The 18,594-nt window shown below is 48.5% G+C and overlaps 1 protein-coding gene across 1 annotated transcript in view; it reads left to right on the plus strand.

Annotated features, from left to right (window-relative positions):
• The window catches only part of TENM4 (teneurin transmembrane protein 4), a 682,188-nt gene that overhangs the window by 512,692 nt on the left and 150,902 nt on the right, over positions 1-18,594 (plus strand). The window contains exons 12-14 of the mRNA XM_018043333.1: positions 5,619-5,720; positions 7,629-7,823; positions 13,940-14,140. Coding sequence (XP_017898822.1) covers positions 5,619-5,720; positions 7,629-7,823; positions 13,940-14,140 — 498 coding nt within the window. The remainder of the gene's footprint in view (positions 1-5,618; positions 5,721-7,628; positions 7,824-13,939; positions 14,141-18,594) is intronic.

Raw genomic sequence — 18,594 nt, forward strand, 5'->3', positions numbered from 1 at the left:
GCACATGCGTACCCAGTAAGTCTCTTCAGTCGTGTCCAACTCTTTACGACCCTAAGGACTGTAGCCCGCCAGGTTCCTCTGTCCATAGGATTCTCCAGGCAAGAATAGTGGAGCAGGTTGCTGTGCCCTCCTCCACGGTATCTTCCTGGAGGAAGACCAGAATTGAACCCAGGTCTCTTAACTTCTTCTGCATTGGCAGGTGGGTTCTTTACCACTAGTGCCCCTTGGGAAGCCCAGCTAGTATGGTACCAGAGCCCATACTTATGGTCCAGGCCACCTACCATAAACTTTGACTTCAGACAAAACTTGATTTACCTAACAGATTCACCCTTGTAGCTCTGTGACTTCAGCTCTCGGTCTCCATCTCAGACTGTGAAATGGTGGCAAAGGTACCAATTTCTTATATTTATAAGGAATAAATTAGAATGTACGCGAGGCCTTTCCCCATTCCATGTGAGAGAGTGAGAGGGACTCTAGTAGAGGAACTGTAGAATTAGCACTCCACCTGTGCATTCTAGCTTGTTTCCCTCTTTCTTTCCTTTTTTTGGTTGTCAATAATAAATCCAACCCCTCTTCAGGATCAAAGAGGATGTAATAGATGGAACCTGGAATATAAATTTCACCAGCAATGAAAGTGAAAGTGAAGTCACTCAGTCGTGTCTGACTCTTAGCGATCCCGTGGACTGCAGCCTACCAGTCTCCTCCGTCCATGGGATTTTCACCAGCTATAGTCGAGTGATGTATTCAGCCATCCAGTTGGCTGTTCTGGAGTCCATGTTCCCTCCTTGCCTGAAGCATTAGCATCCAAACTCCTAAGGAGAAGGAGGCATCAGAGAGTACACCTCTCTTGGGCAGTAGGTGGACCTTGGCTCTTTCGACAAGTGCTTTCAAAGAGTTGCCAGCATCCACTTTTACAACCTCAGCAGAGACGAGAAGCAGAGGAAGGAGCTGCAGGCAGCAAGGGTAGCCTTCTGTTAGCTGGGACATATCCCAGGTGAACAATGCATGGAGGAGGTGCTGGGCGGGAGGGATAAGTGCTGGGTGAGCAGAAGAGCGAGACATGGATGGCTAGTGGGCTCTGACCTTGTTCACAGCTGGTTCCTTCTGTCTTTGGTGTTGGGGTCCAGCCTCAGGCTCAAGTCACTGCAAAGGTCTGCTTGCTCAGAGCAGGGCCTGAAGCGAGCCGATGAAGGAGACAGGCCTCCTCTCCTCTCCTTGCCATTCCGCCTGTGAAACAGCAGTCAAGCAGGTGGTTAGGCTGCCCAGTAGCCCTCTGACAGGCAGGATGTTCCCCTGTGGTCTCCCCTTGTTTTCTACAAAATCAGGCTCCAGGATTTCAAAAGAGAAAGCAGGACAAGTGGCAACTGAAGGCAGGCTTTCCCAGGCATCAGCCTTAGACTCGGGAGACATACTCACCAACTGTGATCATCTTTCACCTTGACATGGCGATGCTACTGGATTATCCATGGAAAAGGAGGTGAACAGACAAATAAGGCACAGCTGTGGGCTCACTGAGGCCTCTGTGTTTTCCTGTCTCCTGTGTTTTCTCCAGGAAGGAACATCGCTGTGTTTCTGTCCTTCTGCAAAGGCCCCTTTGTATTTTGAGCAATATTTTGTTCAACATTCAGAGAGCACGCCCACTCAGAACACATGTCCAGAGAACAAGCTCAGGAAGCATTTAAACTCTGAATTCCAGTATTGATGGAAGGAAAAACAAGTTCCTGAAAATCACATTTCTAGCAGAACCCGCTGTTGTGATAGAAAAGCAAAAGCTAGGGGAAAGCTCTGTTCTCCAACATACCATTTTACCGAATTATGAAAATCAGTTATGTACAGGCAGCTGAACTTTTAATTCAGATCTCAGCAGATCTAAGGTACACCTTCTGCTACATGAAGGCCGCTGCAGTTTAAACATGAGCAAAGCAGGAAGGGACTATAGGGGGGAAAACTCACCAGACACTAATTGGAAACATAGCAACATGTTTATGCAATAAAGTTCACACTTCTCCCAACTTCTGCACTAGCGTTTAGCTTAGAGATATTCGGTCAATGGAGACTCATTATTTGTAGGATTCCAAGTGGACCCCAAGTAGTTGAAATCCTTCCAAGCAGAAGAAAGACTGTATACATAAACATTTCATCAAGGAGAAATAGTCTCCAAATGTCTCGCTTCTACTTCCATGTTGCCATCGTAAAATTACTCCATGTCTCCTAAATTCCTGCGTTCGCTGACACCAACAGCCCGTGGCAAGTTTTGTAGCAAACAAGCTTCTAGTCTGTCAGATTCAGCAACCAACACAATATTCAGTCACAGAAAATACACCTTTTCACGAGGAAGACATTTTGGATTTAACAGGTTTGTATCCTACAAACTTCATAAATCAAAATTTAGGAAGTCTGTGACCCTTACCTGCAACCAACCCTGTTAAAAGCACAGCTGGGAATTATGGCTGTGGTGTTGGGAGACAGATGTTATACCACTGGGTTTGAGCAGACCTGGACCATAGGATTTCAGACCTGCGAGGGCTCTCTGAGATCATCCAGCTGAATTCTTTTGGGGACAGCAGCAAACGTTCATTGAGACCCTTCTTTGGAAACCAGGGCAAATGCATAGGTGAATAAACTCGGCTTTTGTCCTCAAGAAGTACACAGTCAACCATGTCGGCTGCCTGGTCCTTCAATGGGAGTGACAGAAAAAGTCCCAGGAGTAACTTAGCCTGTTTAAGAAATGAGGAAGACTTGTCCAAGGAAGTGACATTTGAGTTGGATTTGAGTAGGAGTAGGAGTTGCCCATCAGGGGAGAATGGGAAGAGCAAGCGCAAGGACGAGGACACAGGTGCAGGAAGATCAAGGACATGACCAAGGTCCCGGAGCCCTTCCGTAGTGGAGCAAGAGGTGGAAGCAGGCCTCTAGCTACTCTGTCCTTTATTCCTTCTGCAAGACTGCAGGGGGAACCTACCCTCAAATTGCACCACTAGCCTGAAGCTTAAAGTGAAAACAATCTTGCCTTAAACTTTACCTAAGATTCTTATTTTTATTTATGTTTTTGTTTGTTTGACTGCACTGGGTCTTCATTGCTATGCATGGGCTTCTCGCTGTGTTGACTTCCCTTGTTGCAGAGAACAGGTTCTAGGTTGTGGTGTAGGCTCTAGAGAGTGTGAGCTCAGTAGTTGGGGCACACAGGCTTGGTTGCCCCATGGCATGTGGAATCTTTCTGGACCAGGGATCGAACCCATGTCCCCTGCATTGGCAGGTAGATTCTTAACCACTGCACCACCAGGGAAGCCTCTCTTATTTTAAAAAGAATATTAAAGAGAAAACATCCTAAGTTATCCTTTATAAAAATAGTTTCTAAGACGCCCCTCCTAACATAGAGGCTTTACAAACTTAAAGGCATGTAGATTCTTCCCACGTGGCGCTAGTAGTACAGAATCTGCCTGCCAATATAGGAGATGCAAGAGACCTGGGTTAGGAAGATCCCAACCCAAATGGAGGAAGAAATGACAGCCCACTCCATTGTTCATGCCTGGAGAATCCTGTGGGCCTACAGTGGGCTACAGTCCACGGGGTCACAGAGTCAGACACAAGTGACTAAGCATATTCTTCCAGGCAAAGCCAGTGGAGAGCTGAGATGCTCAGGGCTCTGGCTTATGAGTCTTGCTCTGCCGGGTCCCAAACGGCTTCCAAACCCTTGAAATGAGAATACAGACTAGATTAGACCCTCTTGTTCTTAACTCTGTGTTGGTGTAGTATGCTGTTGATATTATCGAACAGACAGCAAGTAAAGGAAATTTCCCACTCATTTGCACATTTGAACCCCTTTTCAGTCATTTCCAAGTTGGTAATGGCAGACAACTGGGAAAGGACCTTTCTGGGAAATGCCCTGTGCTGTGAGCTCCTCAACATCTCCCACCTTCCACCATCTACCCATACTCAAGTCATCCTTCACGCTCATCTCCTCTCAGAAGCCTTCCCCTGCTGGTTTTGCCCCATATCAGCTGCCGTTACATTAGTCCTAAGTGATTTCCTGGTGATTTAAGACTTGCTGCCCTTGTCGGGATATCTTTTCTGCACAGAAGCTTGTAGAATTTTAGAACAGGAAACAGTTCCGGGCATCATCTCTGCTATCGCCTTCATGTCACCATCTCTGCTACCACCTTCATTTCACATATGAGGAAGAGGAGGCCCAGAAATGGTGGGTGGGGAGGAAGTTGCTTTAGGTCACCCAACATGATTCCGGAAAAATGGGCCCCAGAGTCAGGTCTCCCCAGATCCCTTCAAGCTCTCAAAGTCCTAGAATTCACTGCCTTCCAACTGGTCCTTTGCTGTCATCAGGACGGGCCTCACTGAGTCACACATCTGCCTCGTTCATTCCTGGTTGTGGCTGAGAAGTTCCTTCAAGGTCCAGATGACAGCATCATTGAGGAAAACCAGGCTTGGGGTCCGAAGGCCTAGATTCACATTCTGCATCCCTGAATTAGCATGTCTCGAGGCCTTCAGCAAGTCCCTTCGTCTCTTTATCAGCCTCCTCGTGTTGTTGTTGCTGTTCGTAAAGTAGGAATATAGATACACTTAAGAATGGGGGCAGCAAGATGAAATAAGCTTTGTGGAAATAAGTGGCACAAAGAAGCCATTCAAGATACAGTGGCTTCTTCCTTTATGCCGTATCTAGCGTGACTGAGAAATGGGCTGATCCAAATAAACAGATTTTCTATATAGCATGTGTACTAACTGGAGCTATAATCCATTGATTAGTTCTTTTTACTAAAAGCTTCCTGCAGTGAAGCCTGTATTTCCCTGACATGTCACACAGATGATACCAAATGTACCAGGATGCATTAGAGAAAGGAGCAGCCCTGCAGAAAGTGGGCACTGATTGCAGATGCCAGGGATATGGGAAGGGCAAAGGGGGCGTGAAGGATAATTCCAGTGCTTTTTGAAGAAGCTTGGCTCTTTTCATTTCAGCAAATGGGGGCAGGGGGCACTGAAGAGTTTTTAGTAGGAGGACAGGCTGAGATCTGTTTCAGAGAGGTGGCTCAGACTGCTGGGTGGTGAATGAATCAGGGTGGGAGGAGGAGGCCAGCCATGAGGCTGTAGTGTTAGCCCCGTGAGAGATGGTGGAGTCTGGACTGGAAGATGGCGAATCAGAGGTGGGAAGAGACCGATTTACAAATCCCCAGTAGCTTTGTGGGGGGAAAAAAAACTGGATTCCCAGATTATCAGCCCATTATGAGAAAAATATAAACCACAAAAAAGTGTCAAGACCATAGGTATCACCCCATCACCCAGCCTCCAAAGATAACCACTAATGGGTTAAACCATGCATTTGCTCCTAGTGTTTTTAGCTGAAAAATTTCTCTGCATTGTAGATACAAATTTGATTTATGAAAAATTGATTTAGGGGCATATTTCCCCAAACACATCTCTTAATGTCAGCTGAGATGTACCTCAGCAAGAGTAAACAGAACATACATTTTTAACTTGATTGACCCCTTTCAGTGACTGCGTCAAAAGCCCTGGAATGTGCGGGTCGTGGTTAACCCAAGGCTGGATTCCCGGGCCCACTGTTTGGGTAAGGAAGCCTCTGTTTGCAGCTCTGTTTCTCTTTTCTCCCACAGAGTCGGTGGATAACTGTCCCAGCAACTGCTACGGCAATGGCGACTGCATCTCCGGGACTTGCCACTGCTTCCTGGGCTTCCTGGGCCCTGACTGCGGCCGAGGTGAGAGCCCTGCCCCACCCCGTGGGCCTGCGGGTCCCAATCCTCAGGCCAAGGGCAGAAATCCGGGCCAGCTCCCGCCTCTCGCAAGAAGGGCTCCCAGGGGCCTGTCCGGCGGAGCCCTGGAGGGGAGGTCTGCAGGCAGAGCCCTGTCCCAGTCGTGTTATCCATGACGCATGCCCGGGGAGGTCAGGAGGGAAGGGCGGCCACAGGGAACCCCGTGTCCATTGTAGGAGCGAGAGGAGTGGCCACGGGGTCCTTTGCAAAAGTAGATTTCCCCTTGGAGGACCAATCAGCATTTGCCAAGTGTCTTTGACGTGCATCTCCAGCGAATGTGGTTTGTCTCTGGCCTTGGGGAGGGCCTGAGCTGTTGCTCGGTTGCTGTCTTATTACAACACAAGTGGGGTATTGGCAGAGACCACCGAGGGGAGGGACCGGAAGGCGAGACTTCTCTACAGGAGACCCTAATGCTGCCTCCTCTTCAGGCATGTACGATGCTAATGGTAACCACTGTGGGGAGCGTTTAAAGGCTGCCTGTGATTTGCCTGAGCATTCAGGTTTCATTTCTGTCCTGGAAGAATTAACAAGAAAAATGCTACAGGATGATCGATGGTCCTGAGAATTTGGCACTCCTTTTGGGGAAAGGAAAAGTCCCCTTCCTTTGGTTTCTCCATCTCCACCTCTTGCCTCATCCCACCAGTGTTTGCTTAGCGCCCTTTAGGACTTGGTCCTGTGCTGGACACCGAGGTTGCAACACTGAGCAAGACTCAAGCCCAGGACCTCTGAGTCGGGGAGAGTGACAGAGAAACAGATGATGACAAAGCAGTCCGTGGCAGGTGAAGCAGGCTAGAGCAAGTTAGATGCAGAAACCTCTGTCAGCGTGGAAGGGTCCTAGCTTGGGTGCAGTGAGGAATAGGAAAGGCTCTCCAGGTGAAGTGACATTGGAACGGAGACAGATCCTTGAGTTTGTTCATCAGTGGAAGGCAGAGACGGCTTTCCAAGCTGAGGACACAGCGCCCTCCAAATGCATGCCGTGATGCTGCTCTGGGGCTTCTGCTTATCCTTCCTAACATGAAACAGCATAGACTCAGGCTGACGCAGCAGAGCCAGCAGCCCTGAGGAAGCATAGTGATTACCTGCTGAGTGCTTTAAAAAGGAAGGAGGCCAGGTGGGAGCCGGGGGAAGGTGGTGCAGAGAGAAAATGAGGCATTCCTCCTAACAAGAATTACTGTCTCATCCCATATGCACTTAAGAGTCGTGTGTAAAGCAGCCTTATTGTATCTCGGTAAGGCTGTCGGTACTTAGAGCACAATGCAACGTAATTTATTTTTATATAGTGTCCTTCATACAGATGATCACAAAACCTTTTACGCTAAGTGGCAGAGTAGTAAGATAATACTTTAAAGAGCCACATTGGGCCCAGCTATTCTCTTATCGGAGCAGTGGCGTGTGGGGCTTGAGTGGAGGCCGGAAAGACAAGGAAAGCGCTAGAAGACACGAAGTGGTCCAGCACGTGAGGACGGAGGAAGCGAAACGCAGCGCTACTAGGAGAGTGCTGCTGGAGGGGTGCAGGGCGAGCAGCAGGCCAAGCTGTCTTTTGCAGCCAGCCCAAGGAACAGACTGAAGCCTCCTGTCTAAGGAGCCTGGCGACCACCGTGCAGCCGCCAGTAATGAGGGGGACAGGAGAAAGCAACGTTCAGTGGGCCCCAGGCGTATTGTTTAGGCCCTACACTCTATACTTTAACCCACAGTTCCAGACGTGTTTTAACTGGAATGAAATAAAGCAAGAGAAGCAGACAGGTGGACACATATGGGAATTATGGCAAAGTACTTGAAGCCCGGGGCGGGGAGGGACAGACAGAGTATACCAGGCCGCACATCCACACCAGGCTCCCGGCGCTGTCTCCGCAGCCTCCTGCCCCGTGCTCTGCAGCGGCAACGGCCAGTACATGAAGGGCCGGTGCCTGTGCCACAGCGGCTGGAAGGGCGCCGAGTGCGACGTGCCCACCAGCCAGTGCATCGACGTGGCCTGCAGCCACCACGGCACCTGCATCATGGGCACCTGCATCTGCAACCCTGGCTACAAGGGCGAGAACTGCGAGGAAGGTAGGACCCCAGGTGGGGTGGGGGCCGCTCGGCTCCTCCCCGTGAGACAGAGACGGCAGGCGGGCCTCCCCGGGAGCAGAGGGAGTCTCCAGAGCAGGCCCGCGACCGCCACCCCTGCCCCAAGCCAGGACGTCCCTGGCAGCAGTCACTAACCTAAATGGGGAGGACAGGTCCCGCTCAGGGAGGGGAAGAGAAGGGTGTGTATTGAGCACTAACCTTATGCAAGGTTCGGGGCCAGAAGCCCAGTGTCATTTAACTTCCAGCACTAGTAGGTGCTGAAAGTGAAAGCTCAGTTGTATCCAACTCTTTGCGACGCTATGGACTGTATCGCCCACCAGGCTCCTCTGTCCATGGAATTCTCCAGGCAAGAATATTAGAGTAGGTTGCCATTTCCTTCTTCAGGGGACCTTCCCGACCTGGGGATTGAACCCAGGTCTCTTGCATTGCAGGCAAATTCTTTTATCATTTGAGCCACCTAGGTGCTAGTGGTAAAAAAAAAAAAAGAAAAAGAAAAACCTCCCTGCCAGTGCAGGAGACATAAGAGACACAGGTTTGATCCCTGGGTTGGGAAGATCCCCTGAAAGAGGGCATGCCAACCCGCGCCAGTGTTCTTGCCTGGAGAATCCCATGGCAGAGGAGCCTGGCGGGCTACAGTCCACGGGGTCACAAAGAGTCGGACATTCGTGACTGACTGACTGGGCATGCGCACACGCCCACTAGGGAGGGGTAGTCATCTCGAGTTTATAGCTGAGGAAACTGGGACTCAGGGAGACAAATGACCTGCCCAAGGTCCCACGGCTGGTGGATGGCAGAGCCGGGTTTAGACCCAGTCTTTCTAGCTCCACAGTCTGAGGTCTTTCTCCTGCCCTTTAAGCATCTCTGTGCCATTTCTGAATATGCGTCTCTTGTAGACCTCCAAAGGTTGCCTTCCGTTGTCACACCCCTCTGCATGTGTGTATGTGTCTATGTGTGTGGTCTTGTTTATAGCTCCTAGGTATTCATAAGCGTGTCTCCCTCCTTCATAAAGTAAATACACAGCTGTACAGAACGAGGTTTAAAACTGAACTGCTAACGCAACAGTGACGTCAGTTGTTCCCCAGGACACCTAACCAGGTGTGTTAAGCCGAACTGGTCTATCTCGCAAATGAGAACCCTGAGGCCCAGGGAAGGGCATCGACACACCCATGGTCTTAGCCCTACATGATGGCAGGGCTGGAATTCAGCCCAGGTCTTCTCACCTCAAACCCTGTACTCTTTCCTCCTGACCACGTGGGATTTCCCAATGAGAGGAGGGGTCTTATCACGAGCAATAGAGTGTAGCCGTCAGGAGTGCGCACTCTGGCGTTAGATGTGAGTTTGAGTCCTGGTTCTGCCACACTCGCTAACCTCAGACTCCTCAGCTGTAAAATGGGAATTCCTTTTCACAGAGGGTCATTGTGAGGACTGGGTTAAATGACTCGCGTGAAGCACGTGGTTCAGTGTCTGACATACAGGAAATGCCCCCTGAACGTCAGCTCTTATCATTAGCAGCTTTCTGGAGTCAGCTGAAGCTTGTCCCCTGTCTCACTCCATTCACTGTATCCAAGGCCTTTTGAAATGGACGGACCTTGAAACCAATGGGCGATGCTAATGGTCATGACCTCCCACTGTTTACTGTCTAGGGCCCTGGCACTTTCTCCAGTGGGTGCAAGAGGCTCCAGGGAGAGCTAGTCTTCTAATCTACTGGGGATGTAATAAGTAGTCCCCTCTCAAAGCATCATTTCCCCTAAAATGAGAGAACATAGTGGGCCCGTGTTAAAAGAACGGGGAGCGGGAAGGGATTAGTGTCTGGAAAGCATCCGTCTCCTCTGAGAGACGGGCTGTCTGCGCTCCCCAAGTGTGACTGGAGGTCCTGATTCAGACCTATTAACTTTGATGCGGATTACCTCGGGCTGTCTGAGCTCAACCAGGGGCCCGGTTCCCTTGAACAAAGGCGTTGGCTTTCTCATCCTGACGTTGCTGACCTTCGTCTGCTTCCTCTTTTCATTTTCATCCCTTGAGGTGAAGACACTGCGAAGGAAAGAGAAACAAAGAGGAGATCCCTCCTGAAACGGTGGGGCCGTCCCACCCTGGGTCCCACTGTGTCGTGTGGGTCAAGGAGGAGAAGTTGTCCTCCTCCTGATCAGCCTGTCCTGGGCAGCGCCCTGGAGGGCCAGGTCACTTACAGAGAGAGAGAAGTTGTTTAGCAGTTTGATTTACATTACTGTTTGAAAAGAAGGGTTTTCACTCCTGGTCTCTGTTCCGAGAAGGGCCATCTGGTCCTGATTCCTCTTATTTCTGTCTCTGCTGAAGCATCGTTGCAGACTCCCTGTGTTTCGAGTGGGGGTTTCCTGGGCCTTCGTCCGATCCCCTGATCCCATTTGCTCTAACAGGGTTCACTGTGTTTATAAAACATCAGCTAACAAGCTGACTTCTTTCTCTTGAAGTTTTATCATCCCGTATTTTTTTTTTTTCTTAAGCCTGAACTGCACTGACAGGATGCTTAGAGGGAGCTGGGGGAAGGGCAGAGGGGCCCGACGTCGACATTTTACCATGAAAAGTGAGCCGCTGTGTTTCGGGTCCTGAAGTGCCTCGGGTAGCTTGTGTGGTCACCGAAGCGTGGAACATCTCGGGGGAAGAGCTGTGTTTGTGGCCTGGCCACACAGGCCCCATCGTCTCATTAGTAGGCCAAGCATCTGCCAGAAATTTTGGCTTGAATGGCAAGCTCTGCAAAGGGAAAAACAAAACATGACTGCTTGGCTCCTCTTCTAAGAAGAAACTAAGTTAGACTGTCTTCTGCCCAGAACCGAGCCCACCTCCCTGCCAGCTTCTCCCGTATTTCTTCATCTCCCCCGCCCCCAAGCCTGCTGATCTTCCCATGTTACACACAGCATCCTACCAAATAAGTAATATCGGGGAAACAATCCCAGTGTGATGGAGAGAGACCATTTTAATGCCATCCTAGGGTTCCCACTTCCCTAGAGGCCCCAGACAGGGCGCACAGATGCACAGTCAACGTGGGACCTTCCGCAGAGGGTCACTGTGGCATAGATAACCACCCTGGCTTTGGGCCCGTGTTCTGGCAGGAACCTCAGTCAGTTCAGCCAAGGTTTTCTGGAGCCGCCATGCCCCCAAGGCACGGACCTCCTTAGAACTCCTTTGCACTGCTCCACACTTGCTTTGCCAAGCTGACCTCCCGAAGCAATGATTAATTGATGATGAATTGCCTGGAGGTAGCCCCTCAACAGTTCTTTCTGCTCTTTCTTCCCTGCCTGGACTAGCTTCTGAGAACTTCGGATTCACTTTGCTGGTTCCTGGGTCCCCATCAGACTTATTATGTCTTAGAAACAGGACCGTGACGCCAAGGGCCTCTTGCTGAACTTGGCACCCTCTCGGCTTGCTCCACTAACAGTGCAGATTTATAGATTCGATCTCAAGGGCGCCTCAGAGACAGCTTCAACCCCACGCTGGGGTCCGGGCACTCACGGAACGGGAAATACCTTTACAGGTCTTAGGATAGGAACTGCTGAGTCATTTCCCGTCAAACTGGAAAATTCTCTGAGTCTGGGGAATTATCCTAGCAGCCTAATGGGCCAGAATAATCCTTCTGAGGTCCTGGGATCTGAGGCAGGTCATAAAAATTTATCACTGCTATTATTTTTATCATTTTTAATTAACAGAAACTCCAGCAGGTCATGTGTAAACCATTATTAAGTGGTGTCCAGAGACTGCAAGAGAAGGGATTCTTTGCCTTCCTGTGGCTTTATTAATTCTCCAGTTTGCCCCTTTCTTTCGTTTTGTTTTCTTTTTATTTCTATTTTTAACCATTTTGTGTGCTTATGTCTGTATTCACGTGTTACGTGTATTTTGGAACCAGTAAGGTTGCAAAGGAAATAGCAAGACATTTATACCAGGAAAGAATGCTTCAAATTAAATTCCTCCCCTTAACCACTGTGTAATCTTGGACAAGTTATTTAACCTCTCTGTGCTTCAGTTTCCTCATCTGTGAAATGAGGGTAACAGTGGTATCTACCTCAAAAGGTTGTTGTTAGGGTTAAATCAGACAATGTATATAAAAGGTTTAATAGCAAGATATAGCATAGAAGAGAGACTCAACACTAATTATTATTGTTACTATTGTTATTCTCATTGCTATGTTTTTAATCCAGTGGTTGCTCCAGACCTTTGATCTTCTTACATACCACTCAAGTAGTTACATTGAATGCCTTTAAAAACCCAGTGAAAGAGCTTTCTTTATAAGCTAGCCCTCAAAATGAACAACCTGTTCCCAGAATGGTGCTCTTCATAAAGTCTCTGCCCATGTGTGTCTGTGACTCTGATATACTCCAGCCAAGTTCCCGACTCTTGTGGAAAAGTCAGATACATTGGCTTATAAAATTTAACTTAATAGATGAAGTAAAAGCACATCTGAATTGTAAATGAGTGCTAACCACAATCTGCCCAAGTCATGCTACTGAATGGCCTGGTAGAGTGGACAGGTTTGAAACAGTTTACAGTTTATACTGTCCTTTTAAAGCCTCAGTATCATTTGGTCTTCATAGCAACCTGAGAGGTAGGTAATTTTACCAAACCTGCTTTATACATGGAAACCCAAAGCAGATATGTGACACAGCCCTAGTCATAGACCCATTTCAGTTTGTCTTGTGACTTTTGACCTTAGGACCTCAGAGGTCAAAGGCTACTTTATTTCCTCTGCAGCATATGGCTTCCTCATGAGCCCCTGTAAGGAAGAATCTGACCACATTCATAGAAGCAGCTCCATCAACACTCTTAACAACAGCTGCACGATGAGCCCCACCCTGCCCCGGACCTCACCCTCCCCTTCCAGTTGCAAGACAGATAGAATCCCCTCCCTCCCTCCAGTGCACGGGTGATCTAACAGCTCTTCGGTTGACTAGAGAACACGGACCAGCCGTTTGCCAATTCTGTCTCATCTCTGCTTCTTTTTGCACTTTTCACGTGCACTGGAGCCACATGCTAAGTTAGCCCCTAATACGCTGCTTCTCCTTTTTTTCTGTGAGATGCTTTGCGGAGGATTAATGGTCTCTGGTACCTTTGTGTAACTCCGCAACTAAAGCTTTGGTTTAGAAAAATCAGTCCCAGGGGCAGGGCTATCACTGGATTCAGAATCAGACAGACCTGTCTTCAGATTCCGCGCTGGAAGTCCTCGTATAAATCATTTACCTCACTGAGAAAACGGAACCTGATGAGGTTTATGAAGCATTTCCTAGCACACTAGCAAAGAGCAGGTAACTCACAATGTTCTCCTCCCTGCTTCTGGGGTGGGGAGGTCTCTTGAGACTGCTTAGGCCTTGGACCCTAAAAGCCCTGTGGGGAGTTGCTTGGTTTTAGCTACAGCTTCGTAGTTCACCACCCGCCACCCCCCCACCCCCGACTTGAGGAGAAGCTAAACACAGCCACTGTATGTAATGTTGAATAATCATGGAAATGTTTGCCTGGATGCACTTCCAGACAAATATGTGTGTGGGAAGTGAGGCTTGAAAGTTTGTCTCAATCACCAGAATCTGGGGAAGATGATAAAATCTAAGGGAATTTAAATGCAAAATAAATTGTCATTTAAATTAAGGAATTTCTTTATTTTAGTCCCACATTCAAGGAAATAAAACTACATCGTCATGTGGCAAACACAAATAGTTTCTTCTCTGATGATGTTTCGAGTGCCTCCCTTGTGTCTGGCGGTATTCTAGGAGGCGGAGCTACAGAAGGGAACGAAACGAAGTCTTTCTCTCCATTGTTGCAGTTGTTAGGGACATGTGTCTTCCTATCTGCACCCTCAAACCAAGAGGTAGCCCCATGTATCCACATTTTACAGGCATGGGAATTGAGACTCGGGAGATAAACAGTTGACCACTGGGTGGAGTCAAGAACCCGGGTCTCCTGTTGCTAGAATCATCTGCTTCACTGTTATCAAGTGTTATCAGCACTTCCGTGGACATCTAGGTCCTTCTCCTCGATCATGTGAAGCTGCTCCAGTGCAAAGCATAGCAGTTTGTTTAAAGAAGCCTCCCGCCTGGTTGGTCCAGTACTCACCTGTGCTCTCTTCCCACGTGTCACAGTGGACTGCATGGACCCCACGTGTTCGGGCCGAGGTGTCTGTGTGAGAGGCGAGTGCCACTGCTCTGTGGGCTGGGGAGGCACCAACTGCGAGACGCCCAGGGCCACCTGCCTGGACCAGTGTTCGGGCCACGGAACCTTCCTCCCAGACACCGGGCTTTGCAGCTGTGACCCAAGCTGGACTGGACATGACTGTTCAATCGGTAAGTGTGGGGATAATAAGGGAGCAGCATAGATGGAGGGGGAGGAGGTTTCCACTGTGACCTGTGCACCTTTCCATCCTGTTCAGGGCCCTGACCCTGACCTTGGTCGTGCAGCAGGTGATTACCCAAATCCCTGAATGCTTTCTTCTTCCTCTGAACTCTAGCCTCAACACCTCTACTCTTAGGTGAACAGAGGATTCATATCTTCACACCATTCCTTTCATAGTAATGGCCTTGAAAGTCAAAGTGTCTCCCCTTAACCATGTTAGTTACAGTAGATACGATTCACTGACTTCTCACGTTCACATTACAGTGGCCATCCTAGAGGCAAGGCCACAGGGAACAGTGTACCTCCCTGAGTCCTGCAGGGATGGGCCTTTGGTTTCACCTCTTCCCCAGGATGAAGTCCAGATTCAATATAATGTTTAGGGCACTCAGTGACGTGGCCCCCACCTGCCTTTCTGATCAGATCCTCTACAAGGTGGGAAGTTCCAGGAAGATGGCACACATCTCTTACCCCTACATCCCCGCAATTCAGCACACCCTTGGCCCACAGCAGCTACCTGGTAAACACTGATGAGTGAGTGAATGACAAACACACAACTGAGTGTGCTCTGTGTTGTGGTGTTTGGTTCACCCCAGAGTTTACACATGCAAAGTTTAAGGGATGATATGTGAGCACCCTCTGTTCCAGTTCAGTTCAGTCGCTCAGTCGTGTCCGACTCTCTGCGACCCCATGAATCACAGCACGCCAGGCCTCCCGCCCATCACCAACTCCCAGAGTTCACTCAAACTCCTGTCCATCGAGTCAGTGATGCCATCTGGCCATCTCATCCTCGGTCGTCCCCTTCTCATCCTGCCTCCAATCCCTCCCAGCATCAGAGTCCTTTCTGATGAGTCAGCTCTTCGCATCAGGTGGCCAAAGTATTGGAGTTGCAGCTTTAGCATCAGTCCTTCCAAAGAATACCCGGGGTTGATCTCCTTCAGAATGGACTGATTGGATCTCCTTGCAGTCCAAGGGACTCTCAAAAGTCTTCTCCAACACCACAGTTCAAAAGCATCAATTCTTCGGTGCTCAGCTTTCTTCACAGTCCAACTCTCACATCCATACATGACCACAGGAAAAACCATAGCCTTGACTAGACGGACCTTTGTTGGCAAAGTAATGTCTCTGCTTTTGAGTATGCTCTCTAGGTTGGTCATAACTTTCCTTCCAAGGAGTAAGCATCTTTTAATTTCATGGCTGCAGTCACCATCTGCAGTGATTTTGGAGCCCAAAAAAATAAAGTCTGACACTGTTTCCCCATCTATTTCTCATGAAGTGATGGGACCGGATGCCATGATCTTAGATTTCTGAATGTTGAGCTTTAAGCCAACTTTGTGAAAAACATTCTCCTCTTTCACTTTCATCAAGAGGCTTTTTAGTTCCTCTTCACTTTCTGCCATAAGGGTGGTATCATCTGCATATCTGAAGTTATTGATATTTTTCCCAGCAATCTTGATTCCAGCTTGTGCTTCTTCCAGCCCAGCGTTTCTCATGATGTACTCTGCATATGAGTTAAATAAGCAGGGTGACAATATACAGCCTTGACACACTCCTTTTCCTATTTGGAACCAGTCTGCTGTTCCATGTCCAGTTCTAACTGCTGCTTCCTGACCTGCATACTGGTTTCTGAAGAGGCAGGTCAGGTGGTCTGGTATTCCCATCTCTTGAAGAATTTTCCACAGTTTATTGTGATCCACACAGTCAAAGGCTTTGGCATAATCAATAAAGCAGAAATAGATGTTTTTCTGGAACTCTCTTGCTTTTTCCATGATCTAGCGGATGTTGGCAATTTGATCTCTGGTTCCTCTGCCTTTTCTAAAACCAACTTGAATATTTGGAAGTTCACGGTTCAGGTATTGCTGAAGCCTGGCTTGGGGAATTTTGAGCATTACTTTACTAGCATGTGAGATGAGTGCAATTGTGCAGTAGTTTGAGCATTGTTTGGCATTGCCTTTCTTTGGGATTCAAGTGAAAACTGACCTTTTCCAGTCCTGTGGCCACTGCTGAGTTTTCCAAATTTGCTGGCATATTGAGTGCAGCACTTTCACAGCATCATCTTTCAGGATTTGAAACAGCTCAACTGAAATTCCATCACCTCCACTAGCTTTGTTCGTAGTGATGCTTTCTAAGGCCCACTTGACTTATTTATACTCAAATGATTTAATTGAAATGCACCCCATTGTTTTTAGTCATAGGTATTCTAGATTTGTTAAAGAGTATATCATTACCTTTAATTATCTAGGTGAGAAGTTAGATTGAAGTTAGCTGTGGGTATTGATCAATTTCTTCACCCTAAATCACCTTCCCCACTGCACCACACTGTTTAAACGAAGTGAAGGTCAGATCAGCTCATCATCTTGTATACTACCAGTTTTGGTAGTGGTCAGGAAAGATGGTTGACGCCTTTGTAAAGATGAGATCCTGTGCAGCATTCATGCCTTTGGGATACTTGGAGTTCCCTTTCCCCACTGAACGGAGAACTGATGTTTAAAATGCAGCCTAAGGGTCTTCCCAGGTGGCTCAGTAGTAAAGAATTCACCTGCCAGTCTTGGAGCTGCAGGAGTTGTGAGTTCCATCCCTGGGTCAGGAAGATGCCCTAAAGGAGGAAATGGCAACCCGCTCTGGAATTCTTGACTGCAGAATCCCAAGGACAGTGGAGCCTGGCAGCCTATAGTCCATAGGGTCGCAAAGCATCAGACATTACCGAAGCGGCTTAAGCACACTCGCAGGCATATACACATACATGCAGTCTAATTTGGACTTTGTTTGCAGAGCTCATGTAAAGACATCACAAATGCAGATGCATGGAGTCTTAGGAATAATTTTTTTATATAGCTCTGTTTATAGCAATATAATGAATGTTCCTTTTATAGCTACACTGGGTTGTATTGTTCATTATATGGCCACAGAGCTAATTTATGATAGAAATATAACCGTCCATGCATTGTTAATCCCCAGTGAAACTCCACAGCATCTGATGGAGGCAGATTTAACTTTGAATGAGATCACTAAGGATTCTTTTCGTTGGCCCTTTAGAGGGAGAGAGAAGATCCCACTGAAAGGCACTTGAATACAGCTGTGGGGGCCCATCTTCCTAAACTCTGTGCCTCCTGCTCCCCACAGCTGGTATCAAGCACAAGGTCTCCAATCTGAGGCACGGAGCTCCGTGCGCTAAGAGGAGTCCCGGAGTCTGACGGCCGTGAGTTCAAATGCCGACCCTGCTACCTACTAGTTGTAACTTTGGGCAGGTGGCTTCACCCCTGCAAGCTGTAAAATAGGGATAACGAGAGTACCTACCTCACAGGGTTAGTATTTGGGAAATCGTTATTCAGAGGATTATTTAAGATAATGCATGCAAGCAGTTTGCATGCTACTCAGCCCTTGATATGGGCTCAGTTAAGGTTAGCTATGTTACGGATATGATTAGAACACGCGTTGGTGAGAGCCCTCGATATTAACAGAGACATTTGAGAGAGGCAAGATGACATGTGGCCTTTGAGAAAGGCGGATGATAGTTTTTAAATCTCTGACCTATAACTGACTAAAACAGCGTCATGATTGCCACAAGGCCGGGGGTTTAAAAGATGACTTCAGACTTCCCCTCTCCCCTTGCAGTAGCGGTAACAATTTGTTTGTTGAGTCCTTCACAGCATACAGAGATCACTCTGCCTTTCTGTTTTTCACACACACACAAACCACATACACACAGAGAGAAGCAGCAATAGCTGGTGAGGCGGAGTGACAGGTATGGTATGGTCCCCATCCTCACACTGAGGCTCAGCAACTTACGTGAGGCGCCCAGCGGGAGCTGGGAGTCCAAGCCCAGCCTGGCGTCTGCTGCCCAGCACCCCGCACCGCTTCCCATGGCCATCACTTCTCTTTGGACGCCACTTCCCGACAGATGCTGGTTTGAAGGCTAGTGAAACTGGCGTTGCCGGTGGTTGTCTCTCCCTTCTGTCCCAGCCATACCTGCCTGGGCTCCATCCTGGCTCTGCACATGCTAACTGCCTGACCTTAGCAAGGGATTTGACTTTTTTTTCCTTTGACCATGCTGTGCATCATGAAGGATCTCATTTCCCTGACCAGGGATCAAACTGGCACGTGCTACATTGGAAGTACAGTCTTAACCACTGGGCCGCTGGAAAAGGACTTGATGTGACTGTCTCTCCCTTATAAAACATGGAGATAGTACCATACCTGCCTCAGAGGGCCATGTGGGGAGGAAGCTGTGCAGTGCAGGTGCGCACAAGAACAGCGCCTGCAGAGGGGACACTTCATGGTGCCTCGTCCCTCCCTCCCATTGGCACTTTCACCGAGTGGAAGCTGTTTGAAAACGATGGAGTTTGGGCCCTAAAACTAAGGAGGGCAGGCCTCACTGAGCGGATGCCCCATGACCGAGGGACTGCCT

Source organism: Capra hircus, chromosome 29 (genome assembly GCF_001704415.2).
Source record: "Capra hircus breed San Clemente chromosome 29, ASM170441v1, whole genome shotgun sequence".
Classification (NCBI taxonomy): Eukaryota; Metazoa; Chordata; class Mammalia; order Artiodactyla; family Bovidae; genus Capra; species Capra hircus.